We start from the raw sequence: 27,233 nt of genomic DNA on the forward strand, positions 1-27,233 counted from the left end.
AGTCTGCTATATACACCGCCTGCCTATACACCCTGCCTGCCTGATATCTCTGCAGATGGATTAGTCCTCAGAAGGACTGTTTGTTAAGATGGATATGTGTAATGTATGATTTTTCTCCCTACACTACCTAATACATGATCAAATCTCTCCCTGACACAGCAGCAGCTCTCCCTACACTGTCTGATCCGGAGTGACTGTGACGAGCATGGCAAAGCCAGGTCTTATATAGACCTGGTGACGCTGTGTGGCTAGTCAATCACTGTAATGCCCGCAACCAACATGGCTACGCCATTACAGTGCATGGCAGGCAATCCCTGCATGTTCATTGGCTCTCTAAAGAGCGCCAAACATGCAGCGAGGGGACCCAAGTTCCCGCCCGAGCAACCCGGAAATACTCGGCGAGCACCGTGCATCTCGAGCAGTGAGATTCACAGGCGAGCACCGAGCAGTAGCGAGCATGCTCGCTCATTACTAGAGTTCACCACCTCCAACAGTATACTACTAAAAAATTAAAAACTGACCAGCATCACTGAACAGCACAAATCAAATGTGAGCAAGTGTATATTATGCAGTCATAGCAGCTTGCAGCTGGTCACACTTGCTTTATTCTATCAGGAGGTACTGGTCAGTTTTTTTTATAAATGTCCCACTGGGATCGCAGCACTTAAATGCGGCTGTCAAAGATTGATATATTATCTAAGTAGTTAAACAGCAGCAATCGAAGTCAACTCTATTCACTGCTGCTAGAGGCTCAGCTCCTCAACACAATCCATACATCCGCACGCTCCTGTGATGTACTATTACGTCCTGGAAAGGCAAAATGTTAATAATGAAAACCGAGCTTTGATTGGCTGGTACGTTTTTTTTTAATCTTTTAAAAGCTCTGGAAAATAAAAACTGCACTGTGATTGGTTGACTTCTAATAGAAGTATTTTCTGGGCATCACCTCTTGTGAATGTTGGATCCTGTGCTATGTAAGGTATATAGACATGTTATCTACCTGTGTGATTCAGTCTGTGTTGATAATGACCCTACTGAAAAGTTTTCTATACCAAACAGAAAGTATGAGTCTAGTATTAAGCTTAGTGGTCAGAGTGAAAATTGTAGGATTTCTGGTATTTTTTCAGTATCATAAATTGTAATATGGAAAAAAGTAATCTGAAAGTATTTAAAAGAATACAATAAACATGCAGAATTGAACAGCAGACCATTTTTGAGGACACTGGATGGCTACCTTAATTATTTGAATGGAAAGTAAAAGAAACAACCTTTTATCTGTAATCCATGTAAACTGCTCAAATTCATTTTATGCTAAAAAAAAACACACTTTGTGCTTTTTCTTTAATCATTTTTGTTACTGCGTCTTTACCAGCCATCCATTTACCTGAAGAAATAATGGAGGAGGGAGTGGTGAATAGCAGGTAAAAAGTACAGAGTGCGAAATGCGTGGTCTGTGATATAAGCAAAATGTTCTAAAACGCTTTGAGTAGTAAATGCTGAAAATGGGTAATAAACAGCAATCAGCGGTAGGAGGAAATTACAACACTGACTCAGGTCACAGGAGTCAGTCAAGGAGAAACCTGTTGTCTGCCTGGAGTCAGCGCGGATGTTTCTTTTTCCTGTCTAAGTCTCTTGGCAAGTGCCTACATTTTTGTCTTGCCTTCCTGTAGGTTATGATTACACAACCTTTGCCTCTAGCTATTAATGAACAACAAATCCAAGTGTGTAGATCAGATATTGAATGCTACTTGCTCTAGGCTCTTTCTGACTATGAAGAAGGTTTATGTAACCAGGTACTGTACATATATATTATATATACAGTGCACATATAAATAGACAGATAAATAGATAATTAGATAGATATGGGATAGATCGATCGATCGATATATGCACAAATCTAGATCTACATTGCTACTTCCCTGTTTTATGGCATGGATAGCACAGCTTACATGGTTAATGGGATTTACCAGGCTTAAGTAAAGCAAATCTGTCAGCAGGTTTTTGCTATGTAATCTGAGGGCAGCATGAGGTAGGGGCTGAGACACTGATTTCAACGATGTGTCACTTATTAGGCTGTGTGCTGTTGTTTCAATACAATGAGTGTTTTATCAGCAGGAGATTATCACTTCCTGGACTAGAGCCTGTGTGAGACCTGGTCTGACCACGCCCCCTCCTCTGATTAGCAGCTCACTGTCAATAGACAATGTACATAGAAAGCTGTGGTGTGTGGGGGGCAGCTTTCTGATCTCTGCTACATCTAAAATCTCTGCTGCTCCCAGTAACCCAAGCGACGCATCGCTGGATTCATGGTCTCTTTTCTTACATCATTCTGCTCTCAGATGAGGTAGCAAAAGTCTGGTGACAGATTCCCTTTTAACAAATGGATCTGTCATGAGTCCATAGAAGCCACTATGTTAGTGTGCACAGAGCCATATAGTAAATGTGAGCTCTTTAAACAATTATGGTGCTGTTTATCAATTTCTGGTGATTGCCAATAGCAGTAAGTAGGGTTTGTTCAAAATGATCAGTCCCCATATTTGACTTAGAAATTAACACCATACATCTGAATGGGGTATTTTTGCAGCATGAGGATGAATTTCTGTATGCCCCATTCTGGTGATGGACACAAAAAATCTGCTCAGTGTGGACTAGTGTTGAGCCACCCCCGTAGTGTTCGAGTTCGGTTCGGTTCGTCGAACACCCGTGTGTTCGTCGAACTGTTCGTCGAACACCTTCGAACACCGTTAAAACCAATGGCAGGCAAACAAAAACACATAGAAACACATAGAAAACACCTTCATACATATAGTCATGAGAAAAGAAAAGAGGTGGAGGAGTAAAAGGAGGGGGAGACACAGATATAGGCATGTCATGCCCTTCTGAAATCCAAAAAGTGAGAAGCCGACACGTTCAGTCCGCTCCTGCCCGTGCCACCTCCGTGTCGCCGGGTTTGTGCCAGAGCCGCGGTGAACCCTGACGGCCAGCCCCCCTCTCCCAATACTGGTGCCTGTCCGCTGGTGGGTCGAGCGAGCCCCCCTGTGGTGTAGGCAGCTCTAAGCTTTTTAATTTAAATTGTCTCTCTAATTTGAATGAATACACTTTAAATCCATTTACAAGGATCTATTGGAGGGCAAGTCTCATGCCAGCAGCCGCGTAATTCCAGCTCCAGTAGCGTCCACTAAAGCTGCTGCAGTTAAAAAGCTTTTATAAGGATTGAGCTCGGCTGTCCACCGCAAGGCATCCTACTGCCAGTCCCAGCCCCTATGCCTTGGGGTGCCTCCTGATGCTCTTCACTGAGTATCCCGTGGTCCCGAAGCATTTCCTTTGAAAAAATTAAGTGTCCAAACTACAGGTGGTGTAGCTTGCTTAACAGCCGGGATAATCCGCTGACTAGCAGACACTGCTACTAGGCACAGAGTATTTCCTGGGCTAGATGCAGTTAAAAATTTGTAATTAGATACTCTCGTTGGATGCTGAGAAAGCATTCCATAGAGTCTCCTGGCACGCCATATATGATTCTCTTAAAAAGCTTGGGGTAGGGGTCTAGGGGACCCTTTTATAGCCAAAATCACGGCCCTGTATCGCAATACGTCACGTAGGCTGAAGATAAATGGAACTGTAGCACCCTGAGGGCTCGGTTGCTACAGAGGTATTGCACCACACCCAGAGGTGTGATATCTCACTCTCAGGTAAGGATGGAGTGTGGATCAGGACCCGACACCTGCATGCATTACACCACATTGCCGTGGGGCAGGGCGACCAATATGCCCCTGAGATGGGCACGACAGTCCCTGTCCCTGGCTGGAGTGGGGGGAGGGAACACTGAGGAAGGGGAACCCTGTAGTGCAGGAGCAGGGAGGAAGCAGTTCCTGGGTGCATTGAGAAGGGAGTATAAAAGGTGGGCACCATCTTAGTTCAGTGCAGAGAAGTCTGAGCAGAAGTGGCAGGGAGCAGGGGCTCTGCATGAGCTCTGCTCCGGAGGCGGGCCTAGTAACAGAGGCCCAGGCCTGGAAGAGGGAGAAGGAAGGAAGAGGAGCGGAGAAGGCTCCAGGAACGAGGAACGAAGGGATCTCAGGGGTGCGGACGGGCGAGTCGCCACCGCACGCCCGAATCCACCTGCATGGAGGGGTCAGGCCAAAGGGGGAGACCGGTCCCCGAAACTAGTGGAGGCAGGAAACGACCCTCAGCTAGAAACCGGAGGCTGTGACATTTTATGTGGCGCAGCCCCTCGCTACACCCGCTAGGAGGGCAGCACATAGGGTCAGGGAAACTGGCGCCAAGTTTACCAAGAGGAGGCCCGAGGCAGCCGGACAGAAGGGTTGGTAAGAAAGGCCAGACAAAGGACACACAAAGGGGGTCCTGTGAAGCGCTCCAAAGTTATCTGGGAGTTGTCTGAGCCCCTCACCTGGTGAGCACAGTAAGACGTGGGCAGCCGTTACCTGCAGACGTGGTCTGGATAATAAGAACTGTGAGTAAAGGCCCTGGACTGCATCACTGACTCCGTGTCGTTACTGCTGCTGCCCTGCACCATCACCCCCATCCTCCGCATACACTGCCCTGAGGCTATACTCCTCCCGTGGGGAGTTATGCTACGCTCTGCTGCACCCACAACACCAGCCTCAGCGGTCTGCCCTGCAGCGGCGGTTCACTCTGACCGCAATCCACGGGTGGCGTAGTCGGACATTTAAACATCAAAACCACATAAATAGTTCCGCCACTGGTTTGACCACCCTGAGCCACGGAACCGGGTCGCCGCCACGAAGACTACAACCACCAGCATCCACCAAAAAGGGTCCGGCTCCGGGTGTCCCAAGGCCCAGGGGGTGCATCAGAACATTTTCATCACCTTTCACAATCACCAATGGGACAAGGCAGGGATGTCCTCTTTCCCCTCTCTTATACATCCTAGTGACGGAGCACCTGCTCTCATCAATTCGCCATAACCCCAATATTAGGTGGATTGAGGTGGGAGGCACCGAGTACAAGTGCTCTCTATTTGCTGATGATGTACTAGTATATATCACTCAATCACATATATCCATCCATGCTGTTATGGCTGAAATAGATCACTTTGTTACATGGTCAAATTTTAAAATCAATGCAGCGAAGTCTGAGGCCCTCGATGTCTCCCTCCCCAAATCCATATAGGATTCCATCCAGTCCAACTTTCCCTTTGCCTGTCCCTCACAGGGTATCAAATACATAGGAATTCCTATTCATAGAGACCTCTCCCATCTATGTTATCTTAATTTTGGGCCCTTTATTGAACAACTCCATACAGACCACGGTTGGCAAGTTAGAACTGTAAGATTCACTACGTGAACCACTGGTGTTTTGTGGAAAAGCACATGTACACTGTGTTCCAAATTATTATGCAAAAAGTGTTTAGGAGTGATAAGGGAAGAATTTGTTTGTTTGTCAGTTAAACTCATTGATGGTGATGTGTGTCAGGGCTCTTTATATCACTGTAAGCAATTGCAGACACCTGTGCTAATTAGTTTGGCAGGTGTGTCCAATGAAAGGCAAGACTACTTAAGAAGGCTGTCTCACATTATTAAGCAGCCTACATTTTCTGCCAAAATGGGAAAGAAAAAGGATGTGTCGGCTGCTGAGAAGCAACAAATTGTGGAGTGTTTATGTCAAGGCATGACTACAATCAACATTGTGCGATGATCAGGATGAAGTGTCTTGGCAATCAAGAAGTATGTAGCTGATTCACAGTACACACGTGTGCGTGCTGATAAGGGCAAATTGAGGACTCTTTCCTACAGGCAATTACGTCAGGTTAAAAGAGCAGCGGCAAAAAAGCCTTGTCATAGCAGCAGACAAGTTTTTGAAGCTGCTGGTGCCTCCAACGTCCCCCGAACAACAAGATGCAGGGTCCTTCAGAGGTTTGCAGCTGTGCATATGCCATCCTGTCGACCTCCTCTATCCACTTCACACAAGCAGAAACGGCTCCAGTGGGCCAAACATTACATGAAGACTGATTTCAAAACTGTTTTGTTCACGGATGAGTGCCGTGCAGCGCTCGATGGTCCAGATGGATGGAGTGGAGGATGGCTGGTTGATGGACACCCCACGCAAACACGGCTACAGCGCCAACAAGGAGGAGGTGGAGTAATGTTTTGGGCTGGAATCATGGGGAGAGAGATTGTCGGCCCCTTTAGGATCCCTGAAGGCGCTAAAGATGAACTCCATAATGTATGTGGATTTTCTCAAACAGCACTTCCTGCCATGGTTCAAGAAGAAGAACCATGTATTTCACAGCAAGATCATTTTTTTGCATGATAATGCACCATCTCATGCTGCACATAAAACATCTGCATCTCTGGCTGATATGGGCATAAAAGGGGACAAACTTATGGTGTGACCCCCATGCTCCCCTGACCTCTACCCCATTCAGAACCTCTGGAGCATCATTAAAAGGAGTGTCTATGATGGCGGGAGGCAGTTCACATCTAAGCAACAGCTCTGGGAGGGTATTCTGTCCTCATGCAAAACAATTGAAGCAGAAACCATCCAAAACCTGACAAATTCAATGGACGAGAGAGTTCAGAAGCTCCTTTCGAACAAGGGGTCCTATGTGAAAATTCACCTAGAATAAAGTTTTGAGTTGAAAACTGTTTGATTTCAGTTTCTAATAACCTGCCAATACTTATAATTTCAAAAATGACCATTTTTTTGGTCTTTATTAAAATGAAAAGGTTGATCGAAAAGTTTGGGGGATCTAAGAGTGTGGCAACCCAGTAGTCATGATTACTTCGAATTCTGACAATATGAGGGTCATGTTGCAGGTAGTGCAGCAAGAAGGCACTTATGTGTCTTGCGCATCTCGGAGCCCCAAAATTATTTTCCGGGCTAGATGCAGCTACAAATTATTATTAATTTTAAATCTGGTGGAGCTTAGTATAGATGGGCTAATAGGATCAGTGCTGCACACTTCTACAAAGCCCAAATTATTTTCCAGTCAAGATACAGATAAACATGATTAGTAATTTGAAAGCTTAAAACGGTTGGTAGGGTGATTTTAACCAATCATCAAGCTTTTACTCTCCCCAGGATGACACAGGGGTAGAAAAGTCGTTTCGGATCCATGATTTGTTCATCTTTATGAACGTGAGTCTGTCTACATTATCAGTGGAGAGCCGCGTGCACTTATCTGTCAGCACACCACCAGCAGCGCTGAACACACGTTCAGACAGAACGCTGGCTGCGGGGCATGACAAGATCTCCAAGGCATAAGTGGCTAGCTCCGGCCATTTATCCAGATTGGAAGCCCAAAAAGAGCAAGGGTCCAGTGACACAGTCATGGCTTCAATGTTTACTTGGAGATACTCCTGTACCATCGTCTCTAGGCGTTGACTATGTGTCAGACTTCTTGTCTCCTGTGGCCTTGCAAAGGATGGGCTAAAAAAGTGGTGAAATGATTCCGCAAAATTGATGTTACCAGCAGATACTGTGGTTCTGTTACGGTTTGAGTGCTGAACACTTGACGGTCCCACGGTTGGCAAGTTGGAACTGTGAGATTCACTACATGCACCACTGGTGTTTTGTGGAAAAGCACATGTAAGATTCTGCAACAGTCTCTGCTGATACTCCTGCATGCGTGCATCCCTTTCTATGGCAGGAATAATTTCTGCAAATTTACTTTTGTACCGGGGATCTAACAGTGTGGCAACCCAGTAGTCAGGATTATTTCTAATTCTCACAATTCAAGGGTCATGTTGCAGGTAGTGCAGCAAGACGGCACTCGTGTGTTGCGCATCCAGGAGCACCAAGTCCCTGTTGTGTTGGTGGCGAGGTAACAATCATGCTTCCTTCCTCTGTCCTCTCCCCCCAACCTCGCACAACAGAAATGTGATCAAGGTCTCCCTCATCTGATGAGTCTTCCATCAGTTCGTCCTCCACTTCTTCCTGGGCTCCTGCACCTTCCTCACTAGTTTGGCTGCTACCATGCGCCCTGGTAAAACCATCTCCCCCACCCTCACATGCCTGCCGCCTTGGTGCTGCCGACCGTCTGGACCTTGCAGATGTTAGCCCTTCCGCATACAACTCCTCCTCCTCTACTTCCTCCACCTCCTCTTGTGCCACCACCTGACTCCGAATTCTGTTTAACATGTGCTCCAGCATGTAAATCACTGGAATAGTCATGCTGATAATGGCATCGTCAGCACTAAACATCTTCGTCGCCATTTCAAAACTGTGCAGAAGGGTGCATAGGTCCCTGATCTGAGACCACTCCTCCAGCGTGATTTGCCCCACCTCCGGATCTCGTTGGCCCAGGCTATACGTCAGAACGTATTGCACCAGGGCTTGTCGGTGCTGCCACAGTCGCTGCAACATGTGCAGAGTTGAATTCCACCGGGTAGGCACATCGCATTTTAGCCGGTGAAGTGGCAGGCCCAACGACTTCTGTAGAGATGTAAGTCGCTGAGCTGCGGGATGCGAACGGCGGAAGTGAGCACACAGCGACCGTGCCCTCTGCAGAAGGCCATCTAGTCTGGGATAGTGGGCTAAAAATTGCTGGACAACCAGGTTCAACACGTGAGCCATACAAGGCACGTGTGTGACATTGCCCCGGCGAAGGGCCGCACCCAGGTTTGCAGCATTGTCGCACACGGCCTTCCCTGGTTTCAGCTCCAATGGAGACAACCATTCATGAAATTGGTTCTCCAGAGCTGACCACAACTCCTCAGCTGTGTGACTCACATTTCCCAGACATTTCAAAGTAAAAACCGCCTGATGACGTTGAGCCCTACTGCCAGCATAGTAAGGAGGTGTGCAGGATCCCTTCTGCGCAGTTAGAAAGCTTGTGGCATGACCAGACAGGCTTTGGGTGCAGGTGGAAGACCGAGAGGAGGTTGAGGAGGCAGAAGCAGTGGAGGAACTTTGACATAAAGAGGATTGACGCACAACTCGTGGGGACGGCAAGACTTGGACAGCAGCCCCTTGTCCTGCTGTCACCATAGTTACCCTGTGCCCAGTCAGCGACATGTAACGACCCTGTCCATGCCTACTCGTCCAAGTGTCTGTGGTGAAATGCACCCTGTCACACACAGAGTTTCTCAAAGAAGCGGTGATGTTGTGTGCGACATGCTGGTGGAGCGCAGGCACACCTTTCTTTGACAAGTAGTGCCGACTGGGCATCTGGTACTGGGGCACTGCGACGGACATAAGGTCTCGAAAATCCTCTGTGTCCACCAGGCGGAAAGGCAGCATTTCTGTAGCCAAGAGCTTGCAGATGGTGAAATTCAACCTCTTAGCTTTCTCATGGCTAGGAGGAAATGGTCTTTTACTTGTCCACATCTGAGGGACCGAGGGCTGGCTATTGTGCTTAGACGGGGTTGATAAGGGTGTCCCCGGCAAACTGCCGGTCTGTGAGGAAGATGCAGGCGAACATGTTAGGTTGCCTTGATCCAAAGGTGGTGCTATCGATGTCGGACAGAACTCAACACCAGCTGGTGTTACCACCTCCAAAGAAAATGATGACCTGCCAATCACGCTGGCTGTTGCGGGTAAAGAGGTGGCAGGTCTGCGCCCCAAAACAGGTGTGACTGCTGTCCCCCCAGTCACAGAGGATGAAGAGGCCGTGGATGCACAAGATATGGCAGACGGTGGTTGGCCCGGCCGGCTAGGCCGCATTGTAGCACACTGAGCTTCCCACTGCAACTTATGCTTCATGTCCATGTGCCGGTTCATGCATGAAGTACTCAAACTATGTATTTTTTGGCCTCTACTTAGCTTTTGCTGACAAATGTTACAGATAACACGAGTTGGGTCATCTTTATCGATCTGAAAAAATGCCCAGGCTATGCAAGGCTTAGCACCCATGCGACCTGAAGAGCCACCACGACTTGTGGTGAGAGGCAGAGTTGTGTTTGAGGATGCAGTTGTTGACGTGCTTCCAGTACTACGTCTCTGTCCAGGAAGGCGCAACCTGACCTCGTCGTCACTAGCATCTTCCTCCACCTCCTCTGCTGACCTCATCTCTTGGCTGACTGTGGGTTGACAGTAAGTGGGATCTCCAACCTCATCATCATCACCCTGTGCGTTATCACACCCGTCGTCCTCAGAGCCAACCTGTTCCTGCCCTGACAAAAAACTAAAGTTGTCGCTCCAATCAGGTATTTGAGTCTCATCATCGTCTTCCTCATTGTCTCCACCAACAGGAGTTACAGTTTGGGAATGAGGGTCTACATTATGGTCAGAACCTTCTGCGTCTGGTCCTGGATCCGATTCATAAAGATTCTGGGCATCAGTGCAGATCATTTCCTCGTCTGGATTCACAGAAGCGCTGGAGTCGACCTCTGATTCCCAGGCTATAGTATGAGTAAACAGCTCTGCAGACTCAACCATCTGTTCTACCTCATACTCAGACGGGCAGCTGGAGATTTGGGAGCTGTGAGGAAGCAAGTGCGATTGGGGTGACACCTTTGAGGACTGGAGTATTTGTGATGTTGAAGTTGATGTGGAGGAGAGCCCACTTAAAGGAGCACTTGATATCCGTTGAAGCACCTGCTGTTTTTGTGCCTCATCTGGAATTTGTAGCGATTGGCGTGGCCGTAAGAAAGGGATCTTATCACATTGTCCGCTAAAAGAAGTAGACATTTTAGTTTGGCTGGAAGATGGTCTTTCTTCTGCAGATGTTACTGTTGCTTTAACACCTACCCCACGGACACAACCTTTTTTCCCCTTCCCAACACGCCTATTCCCCTTTCCACCAGCAGCAGGCCTTTTTCCACTCATTTTGGTGGTTTACTAATTCACAACTCTGGAGTTGTTTGCACAAAAAAACAATGGATGGGAACCGAGCAGAGCTGAGTGGCCAAACTGTGGTATTAGGCCAAAACTATTGGCTGGGTTAGATGCAGAAAAAAATTATATTCAATTTGCAACCTGATGGAGGTCAGTATAGATGGACTAATAGATAAAGTCCCACACACAGCTAGAAGCCCAAATATTTTTTCAGAGGTAGATGCAGAAAAAAAATATATTCAGTTTGCAACCTGATGGAGGTCAGTATAGATGGACTAATAGAGAAAGTCCCACACACTGCTAGAAGGCCACATATTTTTTCAGAGGTAGATGCAGAAAAAAATTATATTCAGTTTGCAACCTGATGGAGGTCAGTATAGATGGACTAATAGAACAAGTCCCACACACAGCTAGAAGCCCAAATATTTTTTCAGAGGTAGATGCAGATAGAAATTATTTTTAATTTGCAACCTGATGGAGGTCAGTATAGATGGACTAATAGAGAAAGTCCCACACACAGCTAGAAGCCCAAATATTTTTTCAGGGCTAGATGCAGAAAAAAATTATATTCAGTTTGCAACCTGATGGAGGTCAGTATAGATGGACTAATAGAACAAGTCCCACACACAGCTAGAAGCCCAATATTTTTTCAGAGGTAGATGCAGAAAAAAATTATATTCAGTTTGCAACCTGATGGAGGTCTGTATAGATGGATTAATAGAACAAGTCCCACACACAGCTAGAAGCCCAATATTTTTTCAGAGGTAGATGCAGAAAAAAAATATATTCAGTTTGCAACCTGATGGAGGTCAGTGTAGATGGACTAATAGAGAAAGTCCCACACACTGCTAGAAGGCCAAATATTTTTTCAGAGCTAGATGCAGACAAAAAATTATTTTTAATTTGCAACCTGATGGAGGTCAGTATAGATGGACTAATAGAGAAAGTCCCACACACTGCTAGAAGGCCAAATATTTTTTCAGAGCTGGATGCAGATAAAAAATTATATTCAGTTTGCAACCTGATGGAGGTCAGAATAGATGGACTAATAGAACAAGTCCCACACACAGCTAGAAGCCCAAATATTTTTTCAGAGGTAGATGCAGATAAAAATTATTTTTAATTTGCAACCTGATGGAGGTCAGTATAGATGGACTAATAGAGAAAGTCCCACACACTGCTAGAAGGCCAAATATTTTTTCAGAGCTGGATGCAGATAAAAAATATTTTTAATTTGCAACCTGATGGAGGTCAGTATAGATGGACTAATAGAGAAAGTCCCACACACTGCTAGAAGGCCAAATATTTTTTCAGAGCTAGATGCAGAAAAAAATTATATTCAGTTTGCAACCTGATGGAGGTCAGAATAGATGGACTAATAGAACAAGTCCCACACACAGCTAGAAGCCCAAATATTTTTTCAGAGGTAGATGCAGATAAAAATTATTTTTAATTTGCAACCTGATGGAGGTCAGTATAGATGGACTAATAGAGAAAGTCCCACACACTGCTAGAAGGCCAAATATTTTTTCAGAGCTAGATGCAGAAAAAAATTATATTCAGTTTGCAACCTGATGGAGGTCAGAATAGATGGACTAATAGAACAAGTCCCACACACTGCTAGAAGCCCAAATATTTTTTCAGAGGTAGATGCAGATAAAAATTATTTTTAATTTGCAACCTGATGGAGGTCAGTATAGATGGACTAATAGAGAAAGTCCCACACACTGCTAGAAGGCCAAATATTTTTTCAGAGCTAGATGCAGAAAAAAATTATATTCAGTTTGCAACCTGATGGAGGTCAGTATAGATGGACTAATAGAACAAGTCCCACACACTGCTAGAAGCCAAAATATTTTTTCAGAGCTAGATGCAGAAAAAAATTATATTCAATTTGCAACCTGATGGAGGTCAGTATAGATGGACTAATAGAATGATGCTATGCCCAAAAGATTTTATTTCACTAGGTGCAGTAAAAAAATTGGTATTCTATACACAGGTGGTATATCTTGCAACACAGATAGGCTACTCCACTGACTAACACTCTGCAATAGGCCAAAAAGGATTAGCTTTGCTAGATTCAGCCAAATGCTGTGAAAAAAACTTGCACAGCACTGGCACAGACCTGCCTGGCAAAAACTGATAGGAACTGATGTAACCTAGTCCTGAAAAGGACTGCAATTACAATTAGTCTTTACTCCCACAATCTATCTATTTAAGAGCACAGACCTCCCTGATAAAAGTCGTAGGAAATGCTGTAACCTAGTCCTTAAAAGGACTGAAATCACAACTATTCCCTACTCCCAAGCTATCTGTAGATTTGTGCGAAAATTGGCTTGAAATTAACAAGGTATAGCGCACACAGCAACAGCGGTGCCGTCTAACACGCAGCTGCAGCAGTGAGAAAATGGTGGCGACGGGGAAAATGGCTTGGTGTTATAGGGCAAGGACATGTGACATACACTGCCAATGACACATGCCCTTGCTTGTGTGAAAAAAGCACTTCGCTCCGTGTGTGCGCTGCTGATAGGCTGACAGATTGCACCTCCCCACTGTAAATGCGGGAAAGAGAAAAAAAAATGGAGATCTTCATTATTCCTGCAGAGATCCATCCCCTGCCCCTCCCCCCGCCCCGCTGTACACTCAAACTGCTTATTAACATTCATTTTCATCATTACTGAGAAAAAATCCAGTTATGATTTTGGTGCACGAACAGTTATCGAACATAACCTCGAACAGCCGAATCAAATCGTTCGTGTTCGCCGAACGGCTCGAACACCGCCTAAAACAGCTCGAATTTGAGATTGGCGAACAGTTCGAGTAGAACAACGCTCATCTCTAGTGTGGACACATGCTTGAAGTGATTAGAATTATGGACTGAATAACCTATTTTTTTATATCTTTTTCTGCAATCTGTCATCTGCCCGTATGTCTGTATTTTACATACAATACTTGTGCTCACATCTTGCCTTTAAGAGTTAAATTCTATTAGTGCTTTAATCTAAAACAGACATACAAATGTGTAATACTAACAGCATGATATATTACATATAAACACTGTCTGCAGCAGCTGAACGTTTCACGAATTGTGCCGAGTGCTGCATTTCAGTTGTATTAAAGATTTTGGACCATTTGGCGTATACAACTTCTTCATTTCACTGCATATTCAACTTTAAAGTCTATAGCCATAAAACATCTTAGAAGATGTCAGGAAAAGACAGATAAGAGTGAATAAATTGCCTGTTAGATCGTCAAAACAAGCTCACTGATGGATCCTCAGTTAATTCATTCTACAGCTAGCAATAGACAGTGCAACACAGAGGCTATAAAGGGTCAAACAGTGCAAAATTCACTTGAAAACATTTTTTTAGGCTCAAATACATGCATTTAAGTAAAAAAGGTTGTCCCCAAAGGTGGGTAACCCCTTTGGGGCTATCTGGGACTTAACATTGATGGCCTATCCTCAGGACAGGTCATTAATGTCTGAACAGTGGCAGTGCAACACCGAGCACCCCGCTGATTAGCTGTTTCCGGTGTTGGCGGTGGCACAGCTCTATAGACAGAAGAGTGTCCACGGCCAGGCAGTGCACATCCACCTCCTATTGATTTGAATATGTAAAGGATGTGTAGTACCTGGCAACGGCCACTATACAGTCAATGGAGCTTTGCTGTGCAGCTTCGTAACTGGGCAGTTCCGGCACAGGGATTCCCCACTGATCAGACATTGATGACTGTGAGGATGCAGCCTATAATCTTAATAAGCCAGACGTTTAGATTTGTTTATCCAAGAGAAATACACTATTATCTTTGTGTTGACTTGTAAATGTATGTGTATTTATGTGGCTAGTCAAGAAGAATAGACCAGTATTTATATAACCCTGATTGTTGTCTCCTCTTTGACTCTGAAACAATGATGTTGATTTAAAGAGCCCCCTACTATACCAACTATGTAAATAGATTAGCTCAAACAATGATAGCTGAGCCCTGTGAGTAATGCCCTCCCTAACGCCTTACCTGTGAATGTGTACTTGCAAGGAGAACTGTAACTATTTTAAGGTGCATGTGCTTCTGTAGCAGAGAGACTTGAAACAGAGATTGAAGACAGATTTTACAAGGAGAATCAAAGATCAGACTCATTTCACACCATCAGCTTGGTAGGATGGCTTTACCCAAAGAAACACAGATTTGGATTCTACATGATTCCATATATATAGCCCTGACTGGAAAGATACGGATCTGCTCCATTGATCATCAGAGAGACCATGGATATGACGCGCCCCCTGGGCCGTGTGTGTGTGGGGATACCCGGAACCGGACCTTTTGTGGATGCTGGAGGTTGTAGTCTCCGTGGCGGCGACCTGGTCCGTGCCCAGGGCGGTCAAACCAAATGGCAGTCTATATGCTGAATGTCCGACTACGCCACCCGTGGATTGCGGTCAGAGTGAACCGCCGCTGCAGGGCAGACCGCTGAGGCTGGTGTTGTGGGTGCAGCAGAGGATAGTACAACTCCCCACGGGAGGAGTATAGCCTCAGGGCAGCAAGTGTGGATATTGGGGGTGATGGCGCACGGGAGCAGCAGTAACGACACAGAGTCCTGTAATGCAGTCCATGGTATTTACTCACAGTTCTTTATCCACGTTACTACAGCTGATCATAACGTCGCACTGTGTTCACCAGGTGAGGGGCTCGGCCTACTCCCAGATAACTTTGGAGCGTTTCACAGGACCCCCTTTGTGTGTCCTTTCTCTGGCCTGTCATACCCCGCCAGTGACCTCGCTTCTGTCCGGCTGCCTCGGGCCTTCTCTGGTAAACCTTGGCGCCGTTTCCCTGACCCTATATGGTGCCTTCCTAGCGGGTGTAGCGAGGGGCTGCGCCACATAAAATGTCACAGCCTCCGGTTTCTAGCTGAGGGTAGTTCCCCGCCTCCACTAGCTTCGGTCTCCCCCTTTGGCCTGACCCCACTACGCAGGTAGATTCGGGCGTGCGGTGGCGACTCGCCGGTCCACACCCCTGGGGTCCCTTCGTTCCTTGTTCCTGGAGCCTCCTCCGCTCCTCTTCCTTCCTTCTCCTTCCTCCAGGCTCTGGCCTCTCCCCCAGGCCTGCCTGCGGAGCAGAGCTCGGTCTGAGCCTCTGCTCCCTGTCTTCTCCTCTGACTGAACTGACTTTTTCCTCCTCTCTGTCTCGAAGATGGCTCCCACCTTTTATACCTCCCTCTTTGTGAACCCAGGAACTGCCCTCTCCCTCCTATGCACTACAGGGTCCCCCCTTCCTCAGTGTTCCCTCCCCCAACTCCAGCCAGGGACAGGGACTGTCGTGCTCTACTTGGAGCATATCGGTCGCCCTGCCCCCCGGAAATTTGGTGTAATGCATGCAGGTGTCAGGGTCCTGATCCACACTCCATCCTTACCTGGAAGTGAGATATCGCACATCTGGTTGAGATGCAATACCTCTGTAGCGACTGAACCCTCTGCGCGCTACAGATACATTTGGGGAGACCAGGTTGGGACGATGAAGTCATCTGACCTCATGGATATGTTGTTTGGGGTTGCCAGGTGGGATCCTCCAGTCATCTGGAACCCATGGAGATATTCGGAGAAGCCAGTCATCTGGCCCCATGCCAACTCTTGGAGAGACCAGGGTGGGACCCTTGGGTTTCCTGCCCTTGTACCTCAATGGACTGCTAGCTTCCTAAGATTGCCGCTACCTTCTCTCTGTGGGGACCCTCCAGAAGCGGGGGACCACTGGTTGAGGTAGTTGGCCCTGGAAGTCCCAAAGTCGCAGCTGTTCTATCCCAGGCGGGCGGAGCAGAAGGATGAGACTGTGTAATGTTGTACCATCTCGGGTATTTGCTGGGACTGTTCTATGTGTTTATTGACCGTTTGGTGGTTCAATAGAGCATTGCCACACTGTTTTACCCTCACTCTGTGTTGTCTGAGAAGTATTACGCCCACGGAAGACCCTGTGTCTTCACAATCACCTATCCTAAGGAAAGACTATCAATGTTAAGTCCCAGACAACACCTTTAAGCAATTCTGTTGCCAACATTTTGCTTTTTGCTGCAGAAAAATATGCTGCAAAAACTCAATGTGTGCACATACCCTTACAGTTTTGGGTTCTAGGAGAAAAAAATAAAATATACAAAAAGTGTAAGTGTAGCTCAGGACATATTAAAGTTAATTTCATTATGCAAATAAGTATAGTACTCATTGGAAATAATTAGGGTTGAATTACTGTACAATCACTTATGTGATAATTCTGGGGCTATTTGATTAACTTGTTGAAGCAAAAAAAAACAAGAAATAGGAAGTCTGACAAAAGATAAGATACCATCAGCTCTGCCTCATACAATGAATGCAAAACTAGAATTGTGCTTATACCACAGTAATTAATCAACATGAACCTACAAATCATGAAGCTCACAAAATGAAAAAGGAGACATTATGAATAAATTAAATGATTTCAAAGGCCAGTGGAAGAGCAAACCGAATTAATACGATGAAAACTCAGATTCAGTAAGTAAAGAAAATGAATTAAATGTCACATTTGATAAACCAAACAAAAAACACAGATTATGGTGGCACCTAGAATCTAACCGAAGCCTTTGAAGAGATATTATGTAAATCAGAGAACATTTCACAGATTCAATGCATTTTATATATATGCAATATATTTATACTTAAATGGGAACAGAAATGAAACTATATTGAGATGATATAACTACAATAGTGGGGGAGTCTCCAAACCATCGGTGGACATGCATTGATGGCCATTTTACTGTTGATAAAGGAATAATACTAATAACACATATGATATATGTATATACATTAGAGCCCAAATTCAAGCAATATATTAAAAGGATATTAACTTTGATGGACGTTCTTCTTTAAAGAGAATTTGTCAGCAGGATTTCTGCCTCCACATTATTTTTGCACTTTTAAAGACAAGTCTAGCAATATCTTTACATGGCCAGTATATTCCTCGTTTACTAAGAAAACAGTTATTGAATTTATATGCAAATTAGGCTTAAGGACTAGGTAGATCTGAAGCTTCTGTGACTCCAGCACTATATTCCCTGCATAGTGCCGCCTCCTCCTACTTGACTGACAGCCTCTATGCTGTGTGACTTCAGGAAAAGGAGCTGTCAGTCAAGCAAGAGGAGGCAGCGTTGGGTGGGGTATAGAGCTGGAAGGACAAATGCTTCAGATTTACCGATCTTAGATCTTCAACCTCATTTGCATATAAATTCAAACACTGATACCTCAGTAGTGGAGGACCGAACTGGCCATGTAAAGGTATTGCTGGACTTGTCTTTGAAAGAGCTACAAACATTGGCAGACAAGAGTCAGGAGGGAAACCTTTCCCAGAAAATTCCATAGGCAATGTTTTTGTTCTCACTTGTTCTATTGAAAATTGGTCTGATTTTTGGATTCAGCATGAGGCCACTTTCTCACAAACGACATTCACAGCCAAATATGACCCACAATGTCCAGACTAGTCATGGGTTTCCTGGACCTAAACTCAACAACCTCAGAAGTGTATAGTAGATATATAAGGCTGTTGAGTTAGGGCTACAAGAACTGGACATCGCAATCCATACTCGGTCTGTGAATCTTGGATGCATGAAAATTGCCTAAGTACATACAAAATATATGTTGTTTGTGTATAAGAAGTAAAAGATATCCCTTTGGGTCTGTTGATTAATCTGCATTATATACCTTTTTTTTTAGAAAGGACTAACATGTTGAATAGAAATCTATGGTATAATATGGTAAATTCCTTCCTAAAATAAAAAAAGAGTGACATCAAATTGTGAAATGCAAATTATAAGAAAAATGATACAAAAACTACAGTCATATTTGGGTACATCCTACGTTCTTACAACACTTAAAATTAACCAATTATACAATTATCTTAATTATTCATAGTATATATTTAAATAATTAATAATACCATAATCATTAACTGAAACAACTTAAAAGAATAAAAAAAACTGACAACACATAAATATTGTCTAAATACATGAGAGTTTCTTGACATGCAGGCCATTTTAAGTTTGAAATAAAATACCTGATACAGCAGACACAACAGATGAGAAGAGACAAAGATAAAATCTTGCAATAACTTTTTTTTAGCTTTCTTATAAAATTCCCATCAAGGGGCGGTGATAGAAGCAGGGTGAGTGACACAAATGCTGTCCCCTCATGATGACTCATTTGAGGCCAGTGACAGAATCTGTGGGGCGGCGATGGTGTCACTCACCCTGCTTCTATCACTGACCCCTGATGTTGTCTTGTTTCAGGGAAATAGGCAGTGGTGTCAGAAGCAGGGACTGTGGCATCAAATGAAGGTGGAGGTGGTGGTGACATAAGAAGTGTGGCAACAGCCACTGAAGACACGGGTGACAGGGACAGAAACTGTTGTCAGTTCTGCATCACAGTCACTAAACTAGGGTGTGAATGAAGTTGTGGTAAGTGACCGTAGCGCCGTCTTCTGATGACATCCAGTTTCAGGAGGGGTGATAAAACTGAGAAATGAGAGCAGAGCTCATCCTCCTCTGATGTCCTGTTTGAGACTTCCCTTAAATGAAACGTCACAGGAAGTAAAAAAAAAACAGATATAGGAAATAGCAGAACAGGGAGAATGGTAGGGAACAGTGTTGAGCGAGCATGTGCGACACTGCTTGGTACTCGCCTGAGCATCTCACTACTCGGGATGTTCAGCGAGCACCGAGCATTTCCGGGTTACTCGGGCGGGAGCTCGGGTCTCTGCCCTGCATGTTTGGCGCTCTTTACAGAGCCAATGAACATGCAGGGATTGCCAGCCAGTCAGTGTAATGCTGCAGCCATGTTGGTTGTGGGCATTACAGTGATTGGCTGGCCGCACAGCGTCACCTCGAGTATTTAAAACCGGGCGCCGCCATCTTGGACACAGTCGCTCCGGATCAGACAGTGTAGGTAGAGTGCTGCTGAGGTAGGGCGAGATTTATACTGCGAAAAAGGTAGTGTAGGGTCTCTAAAGCCTGCAAAATCAAACAAACAGTCCTTCTGAGGACTAATATCCATCCCAGATAGACAAGGACTTGCACGGGGATAGTTGCAAGTCTGCATCTTCTGATGCGGCAAGGATCACTTCTGATGGGCACACTTTTAGGCAGTGACCTGCGTGTCAGAGATGCTTCCAGGGGTCTTCCCCATGCTGTTCCCATGTCTTTTCAGCACTGTATGCATGTGTCACACAGCACATGGCCAGATAAGGTTGTAAAATATTAAAATTACATTTCCTGGTGAATGCATTTGTCACGGTTGAAAGCAATACAAAAGTGCAAAAATGCATAAAAAATGCTACTTGTGAACATAGCCCAAGTTGTGGAGGAGTATTTTTGTTTTTGGTTATTTATTTTACCTTATACACAAGTCTTTACCCTGGAAAGGAAGTTCCTTAACATATTTCACAGGAAAACAGTTTCAGTTTCGTTTTTGAACGTTTATTGTTAGCCCGTAAAAGTGGCTTAATACCTCTGACCACGTTGTTGACAGCAGTGACCTGGGGGTCAGAAATGCTTCCTGTGGCGATCCCCATGCTGTCCCCATGTCATTTGAGCACTGTCACTATTGTTTTGGGCACTTTTTAGGCTTTCTACAGACTTCCGGGGGTGCCGCCGCAAAAATGCTCGGGTCTCCCATAGACTAACAATGGGCTCATTGCTCGGGTCGAGCACCCGAGTATCACGGCGAGCTCGGCCCGAGCTTCGAGCACCCAGGCATTTTAGTGCTCGCTCAACACTAGTAGGGAATTTTATAATAAAACAAATTATAACAGTGGTTAGGGCTTAAAAATACATTTATACAGGGCCTTACAGGTATCGGAAAAACCCTTTAAAGAAGATCTGTCACCAAATCTGTTTACATCATTAAATAGAGCACATCGCCAAGATTCTGATGTTGTACTTAAATTTCAAATCCATCACATAATGACTTTTTAATGTTTTCTAACCAACTCAGTATTTATGTGTTAAGCTATACACTGCCAGAAGTTATATGAGACCAGGGGTATTCAGGCTGCAAATTCCACAGTATCTCCGCCCACCTAGCTTGATTGACAGACTGCAGCTGAAATCTTGCATATGTTTAGTAAAGCTGCAGTTTCCAGAGCACAAAAAATAGCCTGTCTTTCAGCAGCACTTTCAGTGTGTAACCACACTTTTTAACACAATCTGAGCAAGAACCAAGCTCACCAAAAGTAACGTTGCACATGTGTACATTAGATCTACAGTAGAACATGGTAGATTAGCCCACACTTCAGGAAAGTCTTGGCTGTCAATCACGCTGCTGCAGGCAGGAGGAAGGAAATTAAACTACTGATGAAGTGTAAGAATACTGAAGCACCCACTTAAAATGATTTACATATTTGCTGGGAAAACAGGAAAAATTTATTTTTGAAGGATGGAAGAAGTCTAGAAACATTCCCACAAGCACTGTGAGGATTGTTTAATGAACGTGACGCTATGGTGACCTTCGATGACCATGGTTGTTCTACTGACAGATCTGTTTTAAAGAACAGTAGGAATAAAGGGTATTTTTTCAAGAAAGAAAGAAGTGAATTGAAGTTTTCTCTTTTGACACTTTTGTGATATTTGCACCTTTTTTCAATCAATGTGACCATCAACTGACCTTACTACTGGCTTCAATCGCCGAGTAGCTGCAGTTGGTCATGCATCATAGTAGTAATGTAGTAATGCATGCTGCGTATTACAATGACTAGCCAACCATCATTTAAATAGATAAATGGGACATGAGTAGAAGAGAAAGTTCCGCTGTTTGTTAGTAGCTCTCCATTTTGGCGGAGAAGGGGAAAATATATAGAAATATCAATGCAGATGACAGACACAAAGAACATGAAGGAAAATCAGATGTATGAGGAGCAGGGGCTTAACTACAATAGGGCCAGGGGTTGCAATTGCACCCAGACCCAAAAAGTCCCATAGGCCTCCGTATATAAAAAGACCAATGCTATGAAAGACATGCAATAATTGGGGACCTTGATAGAGCTTTTACATAGGGGCCAATGAGCTTCAAGTTATACCCCTGACAAATAGTCTAAATTTCGTATGTATTAAATTTACTGCAAATTGTTACGCAAGTTACACATATCACCTATATAAAACACTAGTTGTTGGCTTGACGACCAGGTACACAGGAAAGCTTTGCATCATTCCAAATAATAATGGATTACCTTGTTTTGATCCACCCAGTGCACGAAAAATCCATTAGGATCCATTTTCAGGACAACAGGATACACAAGATTCGAATCCTAGAATTCATTAAAAAAATTGGGGTCACAAAGGCTATAATTATAACCTGAAAAATCCAATATTTCTGTAATGTATCTCCAAAGAACAATAGGATTATTAGTGCAATTCAATCACTGTACAGTTGAAACCAGAAGTTTACATACACTATATAAAAAGACACATACAGTGGGGAAAGTAGGGGAAAGTATTCAGACCCCTTTAAATTTTTCACTCTTTGCTTCATTGCAGCCATTCGGTAAATTCTAAAAAGTTCATTTTTTTTCTCATTAAAGTACACTCTGCACCCCATCTTGACTAAAAAAAAAAACAGAAATGTAGAAATTTTTGCAAATTTATTAAAAAAGAAAAACTGAAATATCACATGGTTATAAGTATTCAGACCCTTTGCTCAGACACTCATATTTAAGTCACATGCTGTCCATTTCCTTGTGATCCTCCTTGAGATGGTTCTACTCCTTCATTGGATTCCAGCTGTGTTTAATTAAACTGATAGGATTGATTTTGAAAGGCACACACCTGTCTATATAAGACCTCACAGCTCACAGTGCATGTCAGACCAAATGAGAATCATGAGCTCAAAGGAACTGCCCAAGGAGCTCAGAGACAGAATTGTGGCAAGGTACAGATCTGGCTAAGGTTACAAAAGAATTTCTGCATTACTCAAGGTTCCTAAGAGCACAGTGGCCATCATAATCCTTAAATGGAACAAGTATGGGACCACCAGAAGTCTTCCTAGACCTGGCCGTCCAGCCAAACTGATCAATCATGGGAGAAGAGCCTTGGTGAGAGAGGTAAAGAAGAACCCCAAGATCACTGTGGCTGAGCTCCAGAGATGCAGTAAGGAGATGGGAGAAAGTTCCACAAAGTCAACTATCACTGCAGTCCTCCACCAGTCGGGCCTTTATGGCAGAGTGGCCCAACGGAATCCTCTCCTCAGTGCAAGACATATGAAAGCCCGCATAGAGTTTGCTCAAAAACACATGAAGGACTCCCAGACTATGAGAAATAAGATTCTCTGGTCTGATGAGACGAAGATAGAACTTTTTGGTGATAATTCTGATCGGTATGTGTGGAGAAAACCAGGCATTGCTCATCACCTGCCCAATACAATCCCAACAGTGAAACATGGTGGTGGCAGCATCATGCTATGGGGGTGTTTTTCAGCTGCAGGGACAGGACGACTGGTTGCAATTGAAGGAAACATGAATGCGGCCAAGTACAGAGATATCCTGAAAATCTCTTCCAGGGTGCTCTGGACCTCAGAATTTAGACGAAGGTTCACCTTCCAACAAGACAATGACCCTAAGCACACAGCTAAAATAACAAAGCAGTGGCTTCAGAACAACTCTGTGACCATTCTTGACTGGCCCAGCCAGAGCCCTGACCTAAACCCAATTGAACATCTCTGGAGAGACCTGAAAATGGCTGTCCACCAACGTTCACCATCCAACCTGACGGAACTGGAGAGGATCTGCAAGGAAGAATGGCAGAGGATCCCCAAATCCAGGTGTGAAAAACTTGTTGCATCATTCCCAAGAAGACTCATGGTTGTACTAGTTCAAAAGGGGGCTTCTACTCAATACTGAGCAAAGGGTCTGAATACTTATGACCATGTGATATTTCAGTTTTTCTTTTTTAATAAATTTGCAAAAATTTCTACATTTCTGCTTTTTTTCAGTCAAGATGGGGTGCAGAGTGTACTTTAATGAGAAAAAAAATGAACTTTTTAGAATTTACCAAATGGCTGCAATGAAACAAAGAGTGAAAAATTTAAATGGGTCTGAATACTTTTCGTACCCACTGTATATATATACTTTCCGTACCCACTGTATATATATGTATATATATATATATATATATATATATATATATATATACATACATACATACATGTATATATATATATATATATATATATATATATATATATATATATATATATATATATATACACACACATACATATATAATGATGTAAAAAATAAAATAGATATAAAAATATAAAAAATAATTTATTTAACATAGAACCTTATATTAAGATCTCCCTAGAAGCACTGAATTCAGAGAAATTATTTTTTTAATATTGTCTCCTAATAGATTAGTAGATTGAATATATATATGTATATATACATATATAAATGTAATAAGAAAAGAAAAAAATATATCAAAATATGAAATAATAGATTTAACATAAAAACCTTATTAAAAAGTGTTTTATCTAGAAGCACAGTATTCAGAGAAATTATTTCTTTTTAATATTTTCTCATAATAGATTGAGTATTTACTGGATATATATACATGTCTGTGTTTATGTATGAGTATCAATATATACTGTACAATAATTATATAGCGCGCAATCGCCACCATGTTTATTTCCCATTCACACCAAGTCTTTACATATATTGGAAATTTCAAGATCCCATGCATCAATGTCAGACTGCAGCAAGTATGATTTACAGAATGATTAAATGTACATCACACAGATTTCAAGTGACAAAAGGATAAATCCGCTGTGGATACAATGCTACAAAGCACAGTTGTGAGAGAGTAAAGTGATTTATGTACGATGTCTGCGGTGTTCCCCTCCCTAAGGCGGATTCAATTGTGCAAAATAACGGTACTGTCAGATACCTGTCCTCACACTTCATAAATAAAAATGGTCACTCATCTGCCCTCGCTAAGCTGTACTATGTAACCACTTTCAGTCAACCAGTATTAATCTTTGGAGCAGAGTCAATCTAATAAATATATATGGGATATGCTTCTGGCATAAAGCATTGCAGTGGTGTAAATAATAAGGGCACCATAGCATAGATCAAAATTGCAGTCTCATTACAGTACAGTATTTTGACAACGAAAACCGAAGCTCCAGGCATTTATGCATTTTATTTCCACTTGGGCCACATTCACACATTGAGTATTTGGTGCATTTTTTACCTCAGTATTTTATTAAGCCAAAACCAGGAGTGGAACAATCAGAGGAAAAGTATAATAGAGACACGTCACCACTTCTGTATTTTTCACCCACTACTGGTTTTTTCTTACAAATACTGAGGTAAAAAACTCAAATACTGACAGTGTGAACGTGTCCTTACACACATTTTCCACGATCCTTGTCTGTTATAAAAAGGAATGCTGCAGAGATTCTTGTGATGCAGCAGCAAAAGGGATGTATCCGTCTCCCCTGTCTCACAGCAGCCGCATAGCCTGCCCCTATTATATGACCTTTAAATATTGGTTTTATAGGCACATGCTGTATGAGTGGACCCTGTAAAGCAGCCCCGCAAAGATAAGTGTGCAGATTTTTTGTGAATACAGTGGTGTGAAAAAGTGTTTGCTCCCTTCCTGATTTCTTATTCTTTTGCATGTTTGTCACAGTTAAATGTTTCAGATCACAAAACAAATTTAAATATTAGACAAAGATAACACAAATAAACACAAAATGCAGTTTTTAAATGAAGGACTTTATTATTAAGGGAAAAAGAAATCCAAACCTACAGGGTCCTGTGTGAAAAAGTGATTGCCCCCTAAACCTAATAACTGGCTGGGCCACCCTTAGCAGTAACAACTGCAATCAAGTGTTTGCGATCGCTGGCAATGAGTCTTTTACAACGCTCTGGAGGAATTTTGGCCCACTCATCTGTGCAAAATTGTTGTAATTCAGCCACATTGGAGGGTTTCTGAGCATGAATCGCCTTTTTAAGATTACCTGGTAGGGGACAAAACCAAAAGTGCAAATATGTTTCTGGCAGCAACTCGATGTAGCACATGTGCAAATGAGCTTGTAAGTGCTAAGAGGGGAGTCCCAATCCTGACCAGAGTTCCGAGTCTCTGATTTAAACAGTGTCCTGTGCATCCCCTTTGCCCTTGATTGACGGTTCCATCTTGCTGCAATGTTATTTTCTTCTGCACAAGTGCCATTATTTTCCAGTGCACCGAATCTGTGAGCAATAGCTACATTGACAGACTGAGCATGTTAGTGAGGTAGTGTCGCCCATCACATGGAGAGTACTGCACGTGCGCAAAGCTGGAAATGGTGGAACAGGCGCAATACTTCAAAGCAGAAGACAGTGATGTTGTAGTAATTAGGAATTGTCAATCAAGGGAAAGAGTAAGCCATTAGGCAGGGATACTCAGGAAGACGGCACACGATTTTAAATTGGGACTGCGCTCATATAACTTACGAGCTAACTTGTCAGTGCTGCTGAAAAAAAACCTTTTAATGCATCAAACTCATAGTAAAGCTACTTATGAAGGCACACAGAGCCCCTGTGACTCCATATTCATAGACACTCTATCTGCCGCAGTATGGTGCAATACTAATGTGAGTCTGTCACCGTAAAATGACTGATCAAACCAAGCACAGGCACTCGGTGCACCCATGGTGAGGCAAAACACTTGTGTGCATTTTTCTACCTTACTTATTTTTTATATCTCTGCGCTCCTATAAAATATAATATTTTTATGCTTGTACAGGAGTAAGAGTATGACAGATAGATGGAAAACAAGGAGGTGGGAATGTGCACTGAACTGCTCGGCTAAGAATGCACTGATCGCCTGTGCTTGGTTTGATAAGTCCTTTTATAATGGCACCAAACAGCAGCAGATAGAATGCCTATGCCTACAGTCATTTTGTGCTGACAGATTCGCTTTTAAGATGCTATTCTTCCCCATGAAGCAATAGTGGACTATTCTGGGCACCATATTAGCTTGGGTTTGTTTACACAGACCGACCGATGTCACTAATTGACCACCGTTAAGAAAATAGTTACCGTTGTTTAATCGCCTGTTTATACAGGCATACCGCAGTAACCGATGTGCAGTGACCAATCTGTGATAGATGGCTCAGTGGGCATAGGCTGCCATTGTCCTTGGCAGAGCTAGTCCTGTTAATATAGAACTATGTACCACCGAGATCGATGATCTTATGTGTTGCGCAAAAGATCATTTCACCCAAAAAACAAGCGTTTTGCTCGTTCGTCGGCAGATCGGCAGCCTGTTTACTCTGAAAGATTGTTGTGCAGTAAACGTTCTTAAAGAGGACCTTTCACCAAAATTTCCATGTTGAACTGGACACAGGATGTAAGTGTCTGCAGAGCGAAATAAAACTTTATTATTATTTTTTATTGCACCTCTCCATTGCAGAGATATTAGTAATCAATGTATT

General features: G+C 43.6%; 1 protein-coding gene across 1 annotated transcript in view; it reads right to left on the reverse strand.

The window, feature by feature from the left end:
* The window catches only part of PLCB1 (phospholipase C beta 1), a 1,235,601-nt gene that overhangs the window by 1,169,729 nt on the left and 38,639 nt on the right, over positions 1–27,233 (reverse strand). Inside the window, exon 2 of the mRNA XM_073672250.1 lies at positions 21,988–22,065. Coding sequence (XP_073528351.1) covers positions 21,988–22,065 — 78 coding nt within the window. The remainder of the gene's footprint in view (positions 1–21,987; positions 22,066–27,233) is intronic.

Source organism: Phyllobates terribilis, unplaced genomic scaffold (genome assembly GCF_046119375.1).
Source record: "Phyllobates terribilis strain yellow unplaced genomic scaffold, ASM4611937v1 Scaffold_3__8_contigs__length_932513732, whole genome shotgun sequence".
Classification (NCBI taxonomy): domain Eukaryota; kingdom Metazoa; phylum Chordata; class Amphibia; order Anura; family Dendrobatidae; genus Phyllobates; species Phyllobates terribilis.